The sequence below is a fragment of the Chinchilla lanigera genome, unplaced genomic scaffold, assembly GCF_000276665.1.
Source record: "Chinchilla lanigera isolate Chin_1 unplaced genomic scaffold, ChiLan1.0 scaffold00127, whole genome shotgun sequence".
In the NCBI taxonomy this organism is placed as follows: Eukaryota; Metazoa; Chordata; class Mammalia; order Rodentia; family Chinchillidae; genus Chinchilla; species Chinchilla lanigera.
Genome location: NW_004955528.1, coordinates 1,286,268 through 1,306,831, shown reverse-complemented (window position 1 = coordinate 1,306,831; position 20,564 = coordinate 1,286,268). Strand labels below are relative to the sequence as shown.

Here is a 20,564-nt window from a genome sequence, read left to right as displayed (position 1 = left end):
GAGTGCAGCAGAGGGATTTCTTGCCAGATGGGAGTTCTTTGAAGACTCCTTTAGGGAAAGGTTTTTGGGCTTTTTCTTCAGGGATGGCTGGAGGAGCATCACACTGTCTCTATCCTTCCAGTCAGCCGGCGTGGAAACCCTTTCCTCCACTGTCAGCTGGAGAGAGAGACAGTCACTGCTCTGAGGATCTCCTCGAATTTCTGCCATTGAAGTTGGATAGAGGATGGATGGCTTCAGCTTCTTGTCAGGACCAAAAGCAAATCCCACGCAAGCTGTCACAGCCATGTCCTTTTTCTCCTTTCTGCTGGGTCAGGGCGCCCATGAGGATGGCGAGGCCCTGGTCCTCATCCTCAGTGATGGGGGAAAACTGCTGTGGGCTCATCACCGTCGTAAGCGCTGCTGTCCTTGCTGAGGCAGATGGGCCTCACCCCTGTCTCCTGAAAGGCGACACCCCCTTGGCGAGCTCGCGTGCCTGCTTCGCCGCTCTGCCAGGCTCTGTGGTGCACACGAGGGGACGTCCATGCGTGGGGGAAGAGGTGCTCTGTGGGTCTCAGAGAGTCGTGGAGACCAGTCGTGGACACCAGTGGGGCGATGGTGGCGTTGGCCTCAAAGTTGGGAGCCTGGCGGTGGAGAAGGAGCCCTCTAGGCCTGGCAGCCGAGAGGCGCCGCACAGCAGCTGATTCAGTACCTCCCCTCTTCTTAGAAGCTACCCTTCACCGCGGGGTTCTTCCCGGTCACACTCGGCAGAGCAGCAGGGGAGAAAGGAGTCTTTCTTGTACTCTGAAAGGTGTGTGTGTACAACGGGCCGGTCCCAGGATAATTTTAACTCACAGGCGGGACAGCCCCCCTTCTTTCTTCCCTGCCGGCACAGGGCCCCAGCCCGCCCCCAGGTGGGCCCGGCTGAATGAGGGGCTTGTGTGCGAGGGGCGGGCCGGCCGGATGCCCAGCCTGCGCACCGCCCACCGCCCGCCGCCGCTGCCTGCCCGGCTCCCCGCGCCGGCGCTGCTCAGTGCCCGCCAGCCATGGCCCAAGTGCACACGCTCGCCCTGCTCCTGCTGGGGCAGCTCCTGGCAGCCGCCGTGGCACAGGTGAGCGTGGCTCTGCGGGAGAGGGGCGGCTGCACATAGGGTCCGGCAGTCCCAGTCAAGGGCGCCCTCAGCCTCCAGGCCAGCTGCTGCGCACCCTCAGGACCCTCGGGGATACCCGGCAGCCGTCGCTGGCCGAGTCCAGTCGTCTGGCGGAGGCCCCACAGACGACGCCTGGACGCGTCGGGGCGATCCCATCCTCACCCAGGCCCCTGCAGCCTGGATGCACAATGTCTTCTTTGTTGCGGGGGCTCCCAGGGGCCACAGCACAGCCAGTCCCGCCAGGGTGAGGGCTGTTGCCCCCACGGGTGCCGGCTTCTAGGACTGAGGCTCAGGTCCCCAGGCAGGTGGAGCCGTAGTGCCCACCCTGGCCCTGGGACAGATCCCAGAGCTGCCTGGCGGAGCTGCCAGGGAGCCACCGAGGTGAGGGTACAGGCGGCCTTTCTAATGACTCCTTTTCATTTCAGAAAGTGGGGCTTCCCGGGCCCCCAGGTCCCCAAGGCCCACCTGGGAAGCCAGGCAAGGACGGCATTGATGTGAGTTGGGGCGTTGTTCCAGGGGTTCTAGACCTGGGGGTGCCTCCCCGTGGCCAGGCCTGGTGGAGACAACACCAAGGCCCACGGGGCGGGTGAGGGGGCCAGGGTGGGCTAAGAGCACAGAGGCCCTGCTCCTGCTGGGCCAGAGCCTGGCCGGGTGGAGGGGGAGGTGGGGGGCTCGGGCGTCCTTGGGCCTAAAGTGTGGGTCTGGAGGAATGTCTCCGGCCTGCACCCTGGGGCTGGGCCCTGGGCTCTCCTGGATGTGAGCCACTCAGGCAGTGGTGGGGGAGGGGGGATCTTGGGGGCTCCCTGGGGCTGGAGGCAGTGGGGGATGGTGAGGTCCAGCTCTGCCCCACAGGGGATGTCTTCCGCAGGTGTCCCAGGGCAGGTCGTGTCCACTTTGGGGGGCTGCCTGTGCCTCCCCTAGAGGGGTGATCTAGGGTGGGGACCTTGCTCATCCTGTTACTCCAGAAAGGGCAGTGTTCCCTTCGGGACACTGAGGCCTGGGCTGTGTGGCGTGTTCCGGCGGAGGGCTGTGTCCCTGCGCCCTCAGAGGGGTCGGATGCTGCATGGCCCTGTGCAGCTCCATGAGGGCTGAGCCCATCTGTTTAGCCCCTTTTCCCCGGTGCTGGCCTGGAGAGGGTAGGAGCCCCTGGGCATGGACAAGGGGGGCCAGGGAGTCCCGTTGTAGCCTCCATGGGCCGGGCCTTCAGGACAGAATCAGAGACAACCCCTATTCTGCTGTCCTGAGATGTGTGGCTTCAGGGGCCGCATATGACATCTACTCCTCTGCAGGGAGAAGCTGGTCCTCTGGGTCTGCCTGGGCCCCCGGTAAGTGTCCTTGGCTTGGGGAGGAGACAGCCTATTTCCAGTCTGGGGGTGGGGTGGGCAGAGGGAACAGAAGGTCATTGATGTCCTGGCCCCCCATGCTGAGCCTGTGTCACCCCAGATGAGGCCTCTGAGGGTTCCAGTTGGGTTTGGAGCCAGGAAGGGGCGGGAGCGGCGTGTATGGGATTCAGTGTCTCTGGGTAGGGTCTGGCTGGGAGCTTTTTTGGGCCAGTGCCAGGGCAGGCTGTGGAAGGGACAATAGCCCTGCAGTCCACCCAGGTGGGAGCTGCCAGGTCCCTCAACTTGTCTAGTTCCAGGGATCGAGGGCCCCAGCCCACTGCAGTCCTGCACAGGGACCTGCCAGCCCTTGGCTGGGGGTGCTGAATTGACCAGGTGACCAAGGGCTAGAGAGGGGCAGCCTTTCTGGGCCACCGAGGGCTGGGCCTGGAGGGTGGGAGGACTGGGCCTCCAGGAAAAGGACCCTTTGGGGGCGGAGTCCTGCACAGGAAGTACTTTAGACCCATCCCTCATACCTCAGCCCTTTCTTCCACACAGGGATCGAAAGGGACCCCAGGGAAACCAGGGAAGCCTGGAGAAGCAGGGCTGCCAGGACTTCCTGGTGTGGACGTAAGTACGCCAGCCCCTCCTCCTGCTCTGCCCCTGTCCTGCCACTGCCCTGGAGGGGGACAGGTTGTAATTGCTCTTCTCCTGCTGGGCCTGCTCAAGCAGGAAACCCAGCCCTGACAGAAGCCCCCAGCAGGGGTCCCTGGCCTTAGGCCCAGGCCCTGTGATATCTGGCAGGAGACAGAGCCAGCCCGCAGCAGAGTCGCTGTCTGCCAGCTTTTGCTGAGCCGGGAACAAACACCCATTGTCGGGTTCCTCTGTCCCATGCTGGCCTGGACCCGTGGCCCTCCAAGCCCTCTGCCGACACTAGTGGGCTCCAGGTCCACTAGGCCTGGGTCTGATAAGTGAGCCTCCGGTCCTGCTGGTCTGGTCTCCATGGGGCCCTGTTGCTGGTTTCCTGCCTGTCCCCACCTCTCCTGGAGCCCTGAGGGCAGTGGATGGACAGGGCTGGACCCCAGGCTCCTCTCCGCCTCTCTGGACTCATTTGACTTAAGGAAGAATCTGTGGCTCACTTTTGCCCTTGGGGCGGGGCTCATGCTTCCCTCCTTCTCTCCTCCCAGGGTCTGACTGGGCGAGATGGACCTCCCGGACCCAAAGGTGCCCCTGGAGAGCGGGTAGGTGCCTGCCCCCATGTCCAGCAGTCACAGTTAAGCGGCGGGGCCCCCTGGCAGGCGGTGGGAGGTGGTGTCCTATGTGTGCAGGCAGTGGCACTGGAAGTGGGAGTTGTAGGGTGGCCCTCGCTGTGCTGGCACAGCGGAGGGGCGGGGGCACAGGCTGTCGAGTGGCCATCCCTGTGGCTTCCCCTGTCCCACATCCACGTCCTGGCATCCAGATGGCAGTAGGAAAGCTGGCATGGGCAGGGGTCGCCCCTCCTTGCCCCTGAGGTGACTGCCCAGAGGTCCCTGCAGCCGCTGCCCGCCCAGTCCTCTGAGCCTGACGGTCCTGCTCCGAGCACTCCCTGACCGCTGCTGGCTTTCTGCTCTTGTGGCTCCCGAGGGCACACTCTCCTTCCTCCCCAGAGGGACAGCACAGGCAGGGGCTGGCAGGCCTGGCTGCCCGTGGCTGATGCCTGAGGCCTCAGCACCCTGCATCCATTTCCTGGGGAGCTTCTGGGGGATGCCCGGCGTGAGGGTCACCTCTGTGTGGTCAGTCTGGCTCTGGTATTGGGCCCTCCTTGGGGCCCCTTCTACTCAGGGGCCTTTGTGGGCAGGGTGCTGTCCTGGCCACCCTGCTCCGCCTCAGGTGGCCAGCGGTGGGTCCCGTCTCAGCCTCCACTCTCGCCTGCGCCTGCTCCCTCCTCAGAGGCCTGTAGGGTCAGACTAGGGTGGGGGTGAGTGTGGAAGCAGAGGTGAGCCTCCTGGCCCAGGGCACCCCTGACATCTGCTTTCTTCTTCAGGGAAGTCTGGGACCCCCGGGGCCGCCTGGGCTGGGGGTGAGTACTGTCCTTGCTGCTCCCCGGGGTCGGAGGAGCCAGCGAGTTTGGCCGCAGCAGGCAGGCAGGAGCCCGGTGCTGTGCCCCTGCAGGCTCTCCTGGCTCCTGTCTGGGCTGTGCCCTCTGGGGGTCCCTTCCAGGACCCACCTCAACCATCTGGGGGTGGCAGGGCAGACCCCACCCCTACCCTGACCACAGCTTGGTTTTGCAGGGCAAAGGCCTTCCTGGACCCCCTGTGAGTATAGACCACCCTGTGCACCCCACCCAGGCATGCCAGCTCCCAGAGCTGCCTTCTTACAAAGAGCTGGCCTGGGCTGGGGCGTCCCAAACCATGGCAGGGGTGGGGCTTCTTGGGGCACAAACTGTCCGCTTCGGTAGCGGCACACTGGTCATGGGGGACCCCTCCTCAGGGTCTTCAGAGCTCCTTGGGTACCAGCTCCTCACCTCAATCTTTCTCTCCTCCAGGGAGAGGCAGGAGTGAGCGGCCTCCCAGGTGGGATTGGCCTGCGCGGTCCCCCGGTGAGTGGCCCCCACATGGAGCAGGCTCCCTCAGCCGCCATCCGGTCTCCAGACTCAGCCATGGGCTCCCCCCTTCTCCCTCCTCCCTCCCCCATTCTTGGGCGACACTGACAGAAGCCCACGCAATCCAGATCAGCAGACAGGCAGGCCGAGGCCAGCACCATCTTGTCCAGGAAGCAGGAGGGAACTTCTAGTCCTCGACGCTGGGCAAAGCCGGGCCCCTCACTCCGGTGGGGCTGGCCCTGCTCTGAGTCTTACCCTTCCCCCAGGGACCCTCTGGACTTCCAGGACTGCCTGGGCCGCCAGGACCTCCAGGGCCTCCTGTGAGTAAGGAGTGCTCTGGGTGGGCTGAGCACTGGGCTGGGGCCCTCTGCTCCCCAGAGGGTGCCGGGCCCTTCCTTGGGAGTAGGCAGCACTCGGAGACGGAGTCCAGGGTCCCCACCCCTCCCTCAAGACAGATATTTCTGTCATTGTCACGTCCCTGGTGAGGGGCCAGCAGCACCAGGTGCTGGCCCTGTATGGATCCCAAGTTCCCAGTGGGTGGGGGAGGACATAGTCAGAGTGGGTGGGAGGCAGGCGAACTTCTCTCTCTCTCTGTTCCAGGGACAGCCTGGAGTGCTCCCTGAAGGCACCACTGACCTGCAGGTGGGCACTGCAGACATCTGTGACAGGAGCAGGGGTGCCTTCCTCCGGGCAGGGTCTGCCTGAGGCTCCGGCTGGGGGACCCTCCAGCCGCATTCTCCCCGGGAGGGCCCTGCTCCCCGCAGCAGGAAGGCAGGGCCAGGAAGGCGCTCCCTGGGGTCGGGCAGGGTCAGCGCAGGCAGCTTGGGGCACCACCTGCCCCTGCCTTCCACTCGCCCGCTGAGCTGTGGGCCTGAGCCACTCAGGAGCCATGTGGGCGGCCGGAGTTTAGATGGTGACGGTCACTGCACCGTACTGTGCGGACAGGCATCTGCCTCACCTCAGCAGCTTCTGGAATTCACGTTCATCTTGACCTTTGCGCCTTGTCAGTCCTGTGTGAAGGAAAACAGCCTGTTTCCGCTCTGTTATTCCCAGCCACTCACAGCGTCAGGCAGCACGGCGTCCACGGGAGAGCGCGCCCACTCTGGCTGAGCAGCAGCCCTGTGTGCTCTTCTCACTGTGCGCTGCCTCAGGGCGCTGCTTGCAAGGGAGGCTCAGGGCGCCTCCCGCAGAGGCCTCTGGTCCTGGGGCAGGGCCGGGAGGGCAGAGGCCTGGCCCGCCCCGCTCAGCGAGGAACACGAGACCCCTGCCCTGAGTCCTGGCCTGCTGCACAGTGGGCTGCAGGCTGGGCCTTGCGGCTGTGGCCTGGGCTCGCGGCAGCTTCCTGCCCAAGGCGACCAGGTGCTGGTACCAAGATGAAGGCCCCTTTGTGGAGCCAGCAGCCGCGTGTGAATAGCTGCTTTGAAACTCAGGGTCTGTGGAAAAATCGGGCAGCCGTGAGGGAGGGGCATCCAGGCAAGCCTGGCTCCCCACAGCCGTTGCCACACTCTAGGGTTCCCTGCCTGGGCTTGGCTGCAGGCTCCTGCGCCTGCAGGCAGTGGCTCTGCTCAGGGACGCCTGGGTGCTGCCCTCTATGGGGCCCAGCGGGCCTGACCACTCTGTTTCCCCTCAGTGCCCTGCCATCTGCCCTCCAGGCCCGCCCGGGCCTCCAGGAATGCCAGGGTTCAAGGTGCGTGGTGGTGCGGCTGACGTGGGCCTCCTGGCAGCTGGTTCCGTGTGCCTCTGGGACTCGGAGGGGGTGGAGGTCCAGGAGAGTTGCAGGGAGGTGGTACTGTCCCCCACCCCTCTCCACCCTAGCCAGTGCTGGAGCAAACGTGGCCTGGCTGGGCCTGCGAGAGTGACAGGAGGCACAGGGCGGGCGGGGGGTGCTGGCGTTGTTGCCCACCTGCTCCAGCACTGCCTGTCCGGTTTGGCTGAGGGCCTCAGGTGGGGTACAGGCTCTCTTGGGCCTCAGTTTCCTGTCTGGGCCCCAAGCTTTGGTCTTGAGCCCTGCAGTGCTACTGTGACTGGGCCTGGGCTTGCGGGCCTCAGTCCAGTGCTTGCGGGGAGGGGGCCCAGGTCTGCAGGGCTGGGCTGTCTGCTTGCAGGGCCCCACAGGCTACAAAGGAGAGCAGGGAGAAGTTGGCAAAGACGGCGAGAAGGTAAGGCATCTCTGGCCAGGCCTGGGGCTGCTGACCCAGGCCGGGTGGCAGAGGAGTAGGTCGGGGGCATGCAGCTTGGCTTTACGGGCTGGCCCTGGCCAGGCACCTACTGTACATGTTTCCCAATGGGGCCCAGCTGGTCAGGGCGGGGGGGCCTAGGGGGCCTGATGAGCCAACTCCCTGGTGTATTGGTGCAGGTAGGGGGTCCCTCACTGCCCATCTCTCTCACTCTGGCACTGCCCATGGAGGGCATCTGCCACCCTCACGGCAGGTTGGGGATGAGGTCCAGGCTGCTCTCTGGTGAGCAGGATGGCTAAATGGGGACCAACACACGGGTAGCATGGGGTCCTTGTATGGCCAGGAGGAGGGGCCTGTGCCTTGGGGAGACTGGCAGACAGGGGAGGTATGGGGGCACCAGCGTGAACTGCCAACCACTACTATCTCTGTTGCAGGGTGAGCCCGGCCCCCCTGGCCCTGCTGGTATTCCAGGCACCGTGGGGCTGCAGGTGAGGCCATCGTGGGGCCAAGGTGGCAGGAGGGAAGCCCAATGGGTGTATACCCCAAGGTGATTGACCCAGGCTTTGAGGACAGTCAGCCGGTACCTAAGATGGAGACACCTGGCTGGATGCAGCCCAGGGGCCCTGAGCTGAGGCAGAGAGCTTCGAGAGGAGCCAGGCTCCTGGGGCCATAGTAGCTCCCCGGGTTGGGGTACAACCCAGCCCCTGCATCTCTGGCTTTTCCCCACAGGGCCCTCGAGGACTAAGAGGACTGCCAGGGCCCCTTGGGCCCTCTGGGGACCGGGTAAGTCCTGCTGGCCTCATCACCGGATGTGGGCCAGGCCACTGAGGTCAGCCCCGGGGGCTGGGGGACCCCACGTGGGAGCAGTCAGGACCAAGTTCTCTGCAGCCAGCACTGCTGGGCCTGTCTTGTCCTGCTGGCTATGGCTGGGCCATGGCCTCCCTGTGGTCTCTTTTCCTGTGAGAGGACCCCAAATGCTGTCTCTCTCCTACAGGGTCCCATTGGGTTCCGAGGCCCCCCCGGCATCCCAGGATCACCCGGGAAAGTGGTATGTGTGCATCTAGAAGGGTGCCCCTTGCAGGCCCAGGCCCCTGTCCCCTTCTTTCTGCTGTGTCACTCAGCCCCCTGGCCTGGAGCTGGCCTGCCCTAAGCTGGGCTGTGTTGTGGGCACATGTGGGGGAGTCAGCACCCCTGGAGGGCCCTGTGGGAAACGTGGGGACACCTGTGGCACACCTGAGGGCAGGCCAGCGGAAGGAGCCCATCCTCTGTGGGCGGCTCTGCTGCTTTGTCATTCAGGGCATGAGGGCAGGTGACCTGCAGTAGCGTCACGCCAGCCACTGCTGACCAAGTCCAGAGGGCTGACCTAGCCAGGCCATGGCGGGACCTCAGGCGCCTTGGTCCAGCTCATCCACTCTTTCCAGGGCCCCTGACTCTGCTTCTGCACCCCTTTGTCATTTCTAGGGCGACAGAGGCGAGAGGGGCCCAGAGGGGTTCCGAGGCCCCAAGGGTGACCTCGTAAGTAAGAGTGATTCTCTGGGTCCTTCTGGGAAGAGCTTGATCTTATTCCCAACTGTGTCTGGAGCAGGGGGACATGCGGGGGGACTTGAGGGTGTCCCACACAGACTTCTAGAGGCGGGTGGGGCACCCACCAGACAAATGGGGCCTAGGTCAGGGGCAGGGCAGCCCTCGCTTGGTCGATCCCGGCTGGGCAACATTTGCTGGGCCCCCACGGAGCGTTTTGCCCGTGCCCTGGCTGCCAGCTGTGCGGTGGGAGGAGGGAGGACACAGCTCTCGGGCTGGGTGTGTGGAAATGAGGTCAGCGGTCAAGCATCTCTTGAAATGAAGGGCTTGTCCCCAAACCGCGTTTGCTGCAGCCATCGCCAAACCCATCTGCGCCCCAGCAGCAGGGAGCACGGCAAGCAGCCCTGCCACACCACTGCGTCAGCAGCACCCCAGAAGCCTCTTCCCGAAGCTCCCTTAGGCCCCAGGCTTGGACCGGGGCCCCGCAGCTGCCCACCCAGAGCCCCCATCTAGTGAGGCCTGGGCTGCAGGAAGTAGGGAGTCAGTGTGGGATGAGATCACTCAGGATCCCAGCTGTGGCTGTTTCTGTCCCTTGTGTGTCTTTAGGGTAGACCTGGTCCCAAAGGAATCCCTGGTGTGGCCGGGCCAGGTGGGGAGCCGGTGAGTACCTTCCTGCCAGTGTGCCCTGGGACAGGGGTGCTGGCACAGGCCTCGGGCACCTATGGTAGCCACATAGGGCAGATAGCTGCCTGAGTCCTTCGCACCTGTGCTCCTCCCTGCGCTCCAGGGCATGTGGGAAGTGAGTGACGGGGCAGGCCTGGCAGGCACAGGTGCGGGAGGGAGGGTCCTGAGGGTCCTGAGCACCCTGGCCAGCCAGTGATGCCCGCCTACACCTCTGCCCCGTGTGTGGTCTCTGAGGGGCACAGGCTCTACATGAGCACCTCAGCAGTGAAGCCACAGAACTCTCCGGAGCTGGGGGTGGCAAGAACAGCTCCAAGGGATGGAGGGTGTAGAGGAAGGGCGGTGTGGCAGGGTTTTCTACCTGAGGGGACTGTTCCTCACCCCCAGGGTATGCCAGGCAAGGACGGCCGCGACGGCGTGCCAGGACTCGATGGCGAGAAGGTTGGTGCCTGGCAGGCGAGAAGGGGCTGGGGCTCAGCTGCCCAAGGCCTCAGCACCCACTCTCCCCGCGCCGCTCACTGTTCTCACAGGGGGAGGCTGGTCGCAACGGAGCACCGGGAGAGAAGGGTCCCAATGGGCTGCCAGTGAGTACCCTGGCGGGCGGGACCTGCCTGGCCAGGCTGCCGTTGCAGGCCAGCTGCTATGGGAGGTCCTGGGAACGGTGTCCCTGGGGGCCTGGCCCAGCCCCACCCTGGGCCTGCAGGCCTGGAGTCGCTGTTCCCCACCTGGGGTGTCCCTGTGCTCCCTGTCCCTGTGCATGCCTCAGGCCCTCCGTGTGTACCCTGCCTGAGGACATGGCAGCCCTGACTCTGAGCTCCGTCCTGGCAGGGCCTCCCTGGTCGAGCAGGGTCCAAAGGCGAGAAGGGAGAACTGGTACGTGGGAAGGAGGGGAGGGAGGCAGGGCAGGCCGGCGGGTCCCGGGCCTGGACAGAGGAACGCAGGGCTCAGGTTCTCCCCTCATCTGCAGGGCCAAGCTGGAGAGCTGGGTGAGGCTGGCCCCTCCGGAGAGCCAGGCATTCCTGTGAGTATCCCCGACCCTTGCCCAGGGTGTGCACAGGGACCCTGCCTTCCCTGCCCTCACGTCCTTCTCTCCCCGGCAGGGAGACTTGGGCATGCCCGGGGAGCGTGGCGAGGCTGGCCACAGGGGCTCGGCGGTGAGTGGGGTTGGGCACTGAGCAGGCTGAGGTGGCACTTGGGGTGCACTTGTGGGTTGAGCCTGTGAAAGCTGGGAATTCTGGGAGAGGGGAGCATCACCTTCTTTGTCCCTCGCCTGTGGGGAGGCAGTGGGGCTGCCTTGTCCTCAGGAGCTTCGTGCCACAGGGCAGCTAAGATCCCGGCAAGCACAGGTTCCTAAGTCTAGTGTCCCCACCTTTGGCTTCTGCAGGCCACAGGGCCCTGGGGGAGGTGTTGGGCATTGGTGTTGGGCATTGGTGCCAGGCACCACATCTGGTCTGACAAATAGGGTCACAGTGCCCCTTACCTGGCTCCCCAGGAGGCAGCCCTGCCTCTGTTCCCAGTGGCCAGGTGGCTCAGGAGCATGGGAGGCAAAGCTCGGCTCCCAAAGGTGACTCTTTGAACACAGGGCATCCCCTCACACCTGTCTTTCAGGGGGCCCTCGGCCCACAAGGTCCTCCCGGGCCCCCCGGCGTCCGAGGCTTCCAGGTAGGTTCACTGGGGCATGGCTTTGGCCTATGACCAGGTTGCCTAGGCCAGGGCAGTGAGTCCTGGGGGCTTGGGCAGGGGTCCTGGCTGGGCTCTGTGGGTACTGACCGTTGGGACATGTCCACAGGGCCGGAAGGGGAGCATAGGAGACCCTGGCCTTCCAGGCCCCCAAGGCCTCCGTGGTGAAGTAGGCAACCGGGTAAGTGGCTGTCCTGGCAGGCAGTGCCCTGCTCATGCCCCCACCCTGTCCCTGCTGTGGTGGAGGAGGCACCCTGCCAGCCAGCAGGTCTCACCTGAGCCTGCACTGCCCACCTGGGCAATGAGGGCACCAGCTCTGAGCACTGTGCCCCTTGGCTCCTCCATTATTAGTCCTCTGGCTCTGGCCTGGCCGCTCTGCCTTCACCATGTGGAGCCTGGCAGGGCGAACAGCACCCCATTAACTGGGGCAGCCGGAGAGGTGGCCACTCCAGCCCCCGTGCCGTCCCCTCCTGTGGGGTTCCCGCTGAGGCCTAACTTGGCAGAGGGTCATGCTGCTGTCTGGTAGGTTTCCAGGACCCTTTCCTGCTGGTCTTCAGCAGCCGGTGATGTCAGCTTTGGGGAAGCACAGGGCACAGGAGGCATGGCCTGCTCAGGACACCCCAGGTCATCCTGGGGAAGGCTGGGGGTCTGGTTGGGCCCTGGGCCATTGCACTGGGTCCCTGGGGGCCTGGGGGCCTGCTTGGCTGCCCCTGCTGGGCAGAGACAAAGCCCTTGCCATGTGCGCGAGCTGGCAGGGAGGGTCCAGGACCTCCACGCAGATGCAGGGCGCAGTAGGAACCACCACCCACTGTGGAACAGTGGGCCCTTTGTTGGCCTCCAGACAGAACGTTTCAGAGGTGGGAAGACACACCACCAGCCATGGAGCCCAGGGCCTTGGAGAAGGTGGAGGTGCCCCGGCGGGAGGGGCAGGGCCAGCCGGGAGCGGGAAGGGCTGGCTCTGCCAGTGCCACCTGTGCAGCTCTGGCCCCGCCTCCACCTTCACCTCAGGGCAAGGGCAGAACTTTTGGCTTTGGGGCCAGTCTTTACCTGGCTGAATGGACATCTGGTTGTCCACTGGTTTGTTTGGCAGGGCTGAGGATCAATCCTATCCCTCAGGCAGGCTGGGCGAGTGCTGTATCACTAGACACTCAGCCACTGGCTGTGTTTAAGGGGGGATCCCCAGACATGGTTCCAATCTCACAGTTCAGAGGGAAGATGATTAAGAGGATATGCGGCACAACAGTTCCACTGGCATAAAAGTGCCCTAGGATGGCATCTGCTGTAACGCCACAGGACTCACCGGCATGGCAGGTGACACCCAGTGTAAAGAACATTACAGGTCCACCAGGACTGATGCCACGAAGCTGCAGGGGCGGGAGGTGCTCTGTAGGGAAGCTCCTGACACTCACGGTCCACAGGGCACAGATCATGCCCAGAGCCACCCATCTCTGGTGGACACGGGATGAGCCTCTGGCCTGGGGCTTCCAGGCCCTCTGCCTGTGAAGGCGGGAGGGGTTCACTGTGCGTGATCCCGGCAGGGTCACCACCTCCACCATTCCTGCAGTCCCTCTAACCAGAGCCTTTTCTCTGCCCAGGGCCCGGGAGGTGCTGGCGGCCCGAAGGGAGACCAGGTGAGCCGGCACCGGTGGTTGGGTCAGCCCCGGCCCTGTCCAAAGTGCATTCACAGAGCTGTCTGGCTTTTGCAGGGTTCTGTCAGCCGGGCTGTCCTGCTGTCGGTCTGTTCACAGCTCTCAGCAGCCCCTTTGTTCCCTTCCCTTCTGCTCATCCTTCTTTGGGCTCCTACTTCACACAGCAGCAAGAGCAGGGTGGGGTTGGCTGCTTGTGACCATGCCACCGCTGGCCGTGTGGTCGCTCTGAGGCCCTAGGTGCCCCGTGACAGAGGCAGGGTTCCTGGCAGCCTGTTTAAAGGCAGGTGCCAGCCTGGATTCTGGCCTCCGTCTTGGGTTGGAGAGCTAGGAGCTTCAGGAGCTTATGACAGGAAGAAGCCTTGATTAACCTTGGGTGTGTTGTGTCCAGGGCATTGCAGGTTCCGATGGCCTCCCTGGGGACAAAGGAGAGCTGGTAAGTGTGTCCAAATAACCCGACTGATGGCTGAGAGCAAGCTGGTCAGCGTGGGCGGGGAGCTGTCCAGGAGAGAAGACTAGCAAATGGTGTCTGGTAGGAGAACAGGCAGCTTTCCACTGGCAGCCTCTGACACTCAGGGTGTCTTGGTGTGAGGCCTGGCCAGCGCCATCCCTTCAGGGGGTGCACGTCTGGGGCTCCTGTGTTGAGGCAGATTCTGCATGCCCTGGTGTTGCTGTGTGTGTGAAAGTCACTCATCTGAGGTCCTTGGATGAATCAGTCACTGGTGAGGTTTAACGGGAACAAACTGTGTTCAAAGAGTGAAATGGGCTGAGTATAAAACAAAACATTTGACAGTATTAGTTCAGACTCTCCTCTCTCCTGGGGATGACAGAAATGGAATGATGCTAAGATCGGACAGGAAAAACAGACCTTTCTGGTGTTCTGTTAGCCAGGGGTTGTAAGTCTGTAATTAAGTCTTTCCTTTGTGTCCAGGTAAAACACAAAGGGATCCTGGTCTCTGGGGCACCTGGTGGCCCCGAGTGAACTTCTTCTGCTTCTCAGTTGCCTGTGCTTAATTTATTTTGGCAAATTCTTACTCAGCCTTGGTGGCTGGGACCCTGGGAATCCAAGAAGCAGTGCTTCCTGGCCTCCTTCCAGCTGCTGGGGTAGTGGACAGTGGCTGAGAGGAACCAAGCCCCTGCCGCTGGGAAACCTCTTCTATGGCTTCAGGCACACTGAGGCGGGCCTGGGCAAGGGGCATCCACCTCCCCTTTCTGGCTCTGGCTGTAGCTGTCTACCCATGGGTGTGAGGCCCAGTCCGTCCACCTATTCTCTATGTCTGCACTGGCCTCTCTCCCATGGCACACACATCTGCTGTCTGGTCAGGACTGTGTCCTATTCACACTTCTGGGTCTGATCATTCCTGAGGACCTATCTGAACAAGGGCCCAGAGTTTTAGGACAGACACTGAGCTCAGCATTCATCGTAAAAACAATGGAGACAAGGTAAAGAAGTAAAAGAGTTACTAAAGGCAGTTACCAAAGTCACTCTTAAGGGAAAGTAAGTTTTAAAAGGCATTGATGATTAATATGCTCAGCAGTAGCAAGTGTCCATAGGAGAATAAAAAGAACTAACCCTGCCAATATTTTTATGTGGCTTGAAGATGATTTTTATAATTTTCATCCTCAACTAATAATGGGTTTGGCTGGTTCTTTGGGAGGCCCTGGCCCCAGTCTGACAGCATTTAGATAACCAGAGCATACCTTTTCTCTTCACAGGGTCCCAGTGGTTCTGTTGGACCCAAAGGAGAGGTAGGTGTCAGGCAGGTGCCCTCAGCGACTTCCCACGTACCTCCATGGCAGTCAGGCCTGCGGGTGCCACGCAGGTCGGCAGTCACAGACCAGTGCTGCAGGGAACAGCGGCCTCGGGGTGGCAGCTCCTTGCCCCAAGCGAGGTTCCTTAGACCTTCTTGGTTTTTTCTCTGCAGTCTGGGAGTCGAGGGGAGCTGGGCCCCAAAGGCATCCAGGGCCCCAACGGTACCAGTGGCGTCCAGGGCGTCCCCGGCCCACCGGGCCCTGTGGGCCTCCAGGGTGTGCAGGGCATCCCCGGGATCACTGGGAAACCCGGAGTTCCGGTGCGTGGCTCTTCCTGTCAGTCAGGGCCTGGCCCTTGGGCATATCTTGGGTTAGACTGTGTTTTCTCTAAACAGTTACTTTGGGTGCGGAGTACTGGGCATGTCTCAGTGAGGCTGCCAGCATGCCGCCCCGCCTGCTGACGGGCTGGGGGTGAATTTCAGGGAAAAGAAGCCAGTGAGCAGCGCATCAGGGAGTTGTGTGGGGGCATGATCAGCGGTGAGTGGCTGCTGCCCCTTCCCTGCCTGGGCTCTCAGCTGCCCCTTCTCTGCCTGGGCTCTCAGCACCTGGGTTGCATACCTCCTGCTCCTTGGCTACTTGCCTACCCGCTCACCTGCTGGTGCATGAGGTCCATGCTTGTGCCCTGGTGACCAGCTTCTGCCCTCTGTAAAAGAGAAGGCGCCCCCCTCTGCACCCAGGGCTTCACACCCGGCCTGGCACTAAGCAGATGCCCAAAAGGGCTGCTGAGGCAACAGGTACAAGGAACCAGTCACTGTATCTTAGGGCTTGGAGGGACAGCTCCCTAAGCGCCCCCAAGTGATTCACAGAAGTGGGGACATTCTAAGACACAGCAGGGCTCCTGCCTAGGCCGGTGACCCACCCCAACGCATTAAAAGCTCCTTGTGGGTGATAAATGGAAACTTCCTTCTGAAAGGCAGTATAGATTTGTGCTTTACATTAAAATATTCATGATTCCCTTTGACATAAATGCTTGTATCTTGTTTTCCACAAGAGCAAATTGCACAGTTAGCTGCTCACCTGAGGAAGCCTTTAGCACCAGGCTCCATCGGTCGGCCTGGTCCAGCTGGTCCCCCAGGGCCCCCAGGGCCCCCAGGCTCCATTGGCCATCCTGGTATGCGAGGGCCCCCTGGATATCGCGGTCCCACCGGGGAGCTGGGAGACCCTGGCCCCAGAGGTGAGTATTCAGCCCAACATGGGGTCACTCACTGTACGTGGGCAGAGCTGTACCAGTCACACAATGAAACCTAGACACCCCACAGCCTGAAGTGGCTGCAGTGTCTCCTCCATGGGTACGGGGGACCCTGGTGCACTGGGCTCCAAAGCCCCCTGCACACAAGCTCACTGCTCTCTGGCCTTGACTGGCCTTGTGGTCACACTGCCCAAGCCTGACCACCTGTCTGTGCTGGTGACCCTCCCACCCCAAGGCTCAGCTAGGGCTCGCCTGAAAATGCTGTGAGTGACCCAGTTATTACCACTGCTTCCACTCCAGGGAGACAGGGGGCTCCTCCAGGTCACTCCTAGGAGGCTGGAGCCTTGCACTCTCAGGGCCCAGTCAATTCATCCCTCCCTAATCCTGCGGGAACTAGAACTTTTAAAAAATGTATTATTTTTCTCAACAGAACATTTGGAGGGAAGGGCCCGGTAAAAATGTGAGCAGTGAATACTGGGAGTCCCTCTAATACTACATGTCTTCCCCACAACTGGTAGTATATGAAATGTCTGTTGCAAAAGGCAAAATGAAAATACCCAAAATTCTATTTTGAGGATGAGAATCAGAAAGACTTAATTTTGGAGGGAGGTACAGGTCCGATGCCAGTGCCAGTACCACAGGCCCGAGCCCTTGCACTTGAGGAACCCCATCAGCCGGACTCTGCCAGGTGGCCTCATGGCGCAGGGGAAGGATATGAAGCCACGACTCCAGTTAATCTCAAGTGACTGACCAGTGACTTCCTGCTCCTCAAAAGTACTTAAGAAAAAGCTTTTAGGGAAACAGTTTTGTGAGTTCCATCCTCCTTCCCTGAGGTTAAATGCTGCAGCAGGTGAGAAGATCCTGTGTAATTAGCAGTAGTGTTTCGCTTGCTTTTGAGACCGCTAGGAGTGAAGGACTTGAGCATGGTGGGCGGACTTGTCCAGCTCATCTTGTCCATGTGCAGTGTCCGTTCCAAACGAACTGTCAGACTGCTCCGTGCTCCCTGGAACAGCACTTTAAATCAGGGTCTTCTCCGGCTGCCTGTGTTGTTCAATGCCACAGGAAGGAATACACAGATGAGTAAGATTTTCTTCAGGTGCAGTTCCTTCTAGACTTCTGAAAACAGAAGTCAAAAGCCTCTTCATAGATTCTCTGGGAAAAGCAGTTTGACATTAGTTAATGGCGTGAAGGCCACTGCAGAGATGCCCATGGAGAGCCATGTCTTCTGGGACTGCAGCATACACACACTTCTGCCCTGCCCCCTGCCTTTGCACGTGCTGCGGCAGCCTGCATTGAAAGGTACCTACAGGACTGGGCCTCTAGGGGACTCGCAGGCCACCATCACTGCTGTGACTCCATCCTCTGACCCGGCACACACAGCAGTTGAGGAACAGCAGCCTCCGACCCCTACCACCACCCCAGGATAAGCAGGTCGGGCCCACTGCATCAGGGCCAAGCAAACTGACTTCCGGCAGGGGGGTCAGTGACCATGAAAGCCCACTGCCCAGAGGGGAGGACAATCATATCTCCAGGGCCAAGGGTACCCACATCCTTGGTGGTGTGTGTTCTACTCAGCCTTGGGGTTTGGTATAATCAGGTACCTACAACTCTGATCAGTATCAGAAGACGCCAACACTGCAGAGATTTGACAGCCTGCAGCCCACTGAGGGTAGTGGTGTTACTGTTAGCACCAGGCAAAACACCACAGCGCAAATAATGCCTTTGGCCTTACATGTGTTGCTGTATTGATCAGAAGTTCAGTCTGGCCTAAACTACAGTCTGGTTCAGCTACTCAGGAGGCTAAGGTGGGAGGATTACAAGTTCAAGGCCAGTCTGCACAACTTAGTGAAAGTCTGTCTCAAAATAAATGAAAAAGAGTTGTGGGTGTATCTCAGCAGTCCCTGGGTTTAATATCTAGTATCCGCCCCCCCACAGTTAAGTTTGCAGGAATGTGATCCTAGGATGACTGGTATGCATCTAATATTCTGGTTTCAGAACCTACAAAGCCAATGGTGAGAAATCTGCTGTCACTAGTGGGAGAATTTAACACACCTCCCTCACGACTCACGCAGTCCAAAACAGTTGGAAGAGTCAAACAACACCATCAAAAGGACATTTTAAAATATCCTTAGGAGGGGCCGGAGGTTTAGTTCAGTGGCACAGTGCCTGCCTGGCAGATGTGAGGTCTTGAATTTGATTCCTAGTACCTAAAATAAAATAAAATAAAATAAAATACCCTTAGGTAATGCAGGGGTCAACAATTGTTTAAAAACTAATACCAGATCAATACCCAATGGCTTAGCAGGCATAAATACTTTGAACAAACCAAAATACCACCCGTCGTGACTGCAGAGGTTAGGGAGGTAGCTGACGACTGGTGCTGCTGAAGGCAGGGTGGACTCGTGTCAAACTCCACAGAGTCTTACCCGTGACACTTGCACGTTTCTACCAGTTTGCTCCTGGGAAAGGTATGTGGAGGGTAGAACCATGCTTTTGATCCCTGCAGGATGAAACCTTGTCACTGTGGTTGTACCAGCTGTCTTAATGATGTATCTGTGTCCCCCTCACTGCAGGAAGTCAGGGTGACAGAGGAGACAAGGGCGCCCTGGGTGTAGGGCTGGACGGTCCTGCTGGAGACCAGGGACTCCAAGGTAGGAGCACTGTCACCCTGAAGGTCCCTACAGGACTGTGCGGGTTACAAACACGTCTCAATGTCTTAGAAGAAACGCTTTTCTCTTGGCAAAGCATTGTTAGACAAGATTACAAACTGCCTTAACTAATATGTAAAAGTTTAATCAATAAGTAGATCTCCCTGTATCTATTTTAGCTAAGTAGATTTGGGTAAGTACTACTTAACTAAAGCTATTCTGCCTCTATTTCAGTTAAATTCATTCATTCATTCATTCATTCATTCATTCATTCATTCATTCATTCATTTGCTGGATGTGATGGTGCATGCCTGTAATCCCAGCACTCGGGAGAACGAGGCATGAGGATTGTTGAGAGTTCAAGATCAGCCTGGGCTACAGAGTGAGCTCAAGGCCAGCCTGTACTGCATAGCAAGACCCTGCCTCAAAAGACCAAAAAAAAAAAAAGGCTGGGGATGTAGCTCAGTGGCATAAGCACTTGTCTGGTAAGCCTGAGGTTATGAGTTTGATTCCCAGTACCAAAAAAAGGGGACTGATTTATTTATTTCAGTTAAATTCTAACAGAATTTTCTCTTAATTGACTTGACTGTACTTCATATGTTTCAAGTTTTTAATGTTAAAAATGAAAGCTGTGCACAGTGGCACAAGCTTGTAATCTCAGTTACTTGGGAGGCTGACGCAGGAGGATTATACGCTTGATGTCAGCCTGGACAATTTAGCAAAATCCTGTCTTAAACTAAAAAAAAAATTTATGAGGCAAAGGATTGTTGCAAGTTTGAGACTAGCCTGGGCTATAAAGTGAGCTCAAGGCCAGCCTGAAATGCATAGCAAGACCCCATCTCAAAAAGCCAAAAAAAAAAAATTAAAAAGTCCTGAGGATGCAGCTCTGTGGCACAGCACTTGCCTGTGAAGCACAGGGTTCAACCCAGCACTGTTGAGAAAAAAAAGACATTCTGTTGAGGAGGGAGTCAGTATGTCCCTAGCAAAAGCCACCCCCTCCATGTTCTGACCTCTCCCATGTCTCCTCAAGACTTGGAGATCTTCCTCATCTATACCCTAGCATTCCTCAGTCTCCTCCTGGTGTTCTCTCACACACACAGACACGCTGCTCACTTCCTGGGTCCTCCTCCACACCTCCCTCTCTGGTCCCTGTGAGGCATGCATGCGCCCACACCTGACAGGCCGGCCAGGCACACCTCTGCAGCTGCGTGGCCTTGAGCATCACTTCCAAGTTGCTATGTTGGACAAACAGCAACCTCACTGCTATTAGGGCACCCCTGGGACTTGGTCTCCGTCTCACTCGGGTGGCTGTCTCTGCCCTTGGATTACCCTCAGGACTCCCCAGAGCTACCCCACAGCCTCCTCTCAGGTGTGCTTCATTCCTCACCCACCGCAAAGGCATCCCCACATGCACCCGGCCCCCTCCCTGGACCTGCCCACCCTGGCCTACCTCAGGCCCTTGCCCTGCTGGGTCCCAGCCTCATCCGGAGCTCCGAAAAGCTAGTGTAGAAAGTTGGGTGGGTGGGTTCTCAAGCTCTGTCCACTTCTCGTCTCCAGGGCCACAAGGTGTGCCTGGAGTTGGCAAAGATGGCCGAGACGGTGCTCACGGTGAGCCTGGGCTTCCTGGTGATGCTGGCCTTCCCGGTGCTGTCGGGGCTCAGGGGACTCCAGGGATCTGTGACACTTCTGCCTGCCAAGGAGCTGTGTTAGGAGGGAACGGGGAGAAGTCCGGCCCTCGCAGCTCATAGAAGAGAACTGAAGGACACGAGAAGTGAGGATAGTGGCGGCCCAGGACCAGGCAAGGTCATGAGGAGTGAGCAGCATGGCCGGCTAGTTAGTCCACAGGCCGCCCTGGGCCGCCCCACAGCTTCCTTGTTGGCCGCCGCTGGCCACGGGGGCCTTGAGAGCGGAAGTGGGGCCGCTGTCCTGGGTCCTGTTGTCTTTCTGGTGGCCCATTCATCTGTGATACCTCAGACTCAGGCCCTATGGAATCAAACTCAACCCAGCATCTGGGGGGGATGTAGGAGGTATATATAAAGAGTTCTGTCCAATCCCACGAGATAAGACTCTTGACTTGTTTACATAGCATTTGTGTAAAGATGATACAATCTCAATAAAATGATACATTAAATCTTCAGATTAGTGACTCGCTACAGTGTAAAAATAATTTAATATGTAGTGTC

The 20,564-nt window shown here is 59.8% G+C and overlaps 1 protein-coding gene across 1 annotated transcript; it reads left to right on the top strand.

The window, feature by feature from the left end:
- The first annotated feature begins 968 nt into the window (after positions 1-968).
- Positions 969-20,518, top strand: Col9a3 (collagen, type IX, alpha 3). Its single transcript, XM_005410012.2, has 32 exons — positions 969-1,088; positions 1,553-1,621; positions 2,417-2,452; positions 3,005-3,076; positions 3,634-3,687; positions 4,470-4,505; positions 4,717-4,740; positions 4,971-5,024; positions 5,294-5,347; positions 5,628-5,669; positions 6,658-6,714; positions 7,133-7,186; positions 7,639-7,692; positions 7,934-7,987; positions 8,199-8,252; positions 8,666-8,719; positions 9,332-9,385; positions 9,794-9,847; positions 9,937-9,990; positions 10,235-10,279; positions 10,374-10,427; positions 10,507-10,560; positions 11,015-11,068; positions 11,196-11,267; positions 12,682-12,717; positions 13,124-13,168; positions 14,449-14,481; positions 14,658-14,804; positions 14,967-15,021; positions 15,536-15,718; positions 18,307-18,384; positions 19,939-20,518. The coding sequence occupies exons 1-32, from the start codon at positions 1,023-1,025 to the stop codon at positions 20,127-20,129; spliced, it is 2,043 nt and encodes a 680-aa protein (XP_005410069.1). The 5' UTR covers positions 969-1,022; the 3' UTR covers positions 20,130-20,518.
- Positions 20,519-20,564: the final 46 nt, after the last annotated feature.

What these genes read in the sequence shown, in the direction of transcription:
- Col9a3 (XM_005410012.2), top strand. Translation starts at nt 1,023, where the DNA reads ATGGCCCAAGTGCACACGCTCGCCCTGCTCCTGCTGGGGCAGCTCCTG. An exon ending in GAGGCCCCAAGGGTGACCTC is followed by an intron (nt 8,720 to 9,331) that starts GTAAGTAAGAGT and finishes GTGTGTCTTTAG; the next exon opens with GGTAGACCTGGTCCCAAAGG. An exon ending in CCGGAGAGCCAGGCATTCCT is followed by an intron (nt 10,428 to 10,506) that starts GTGAGTATCCCC and finishes TCTCCCCGGCAG; the next exon opens with GGAGACTTGGGCATGCCCGG.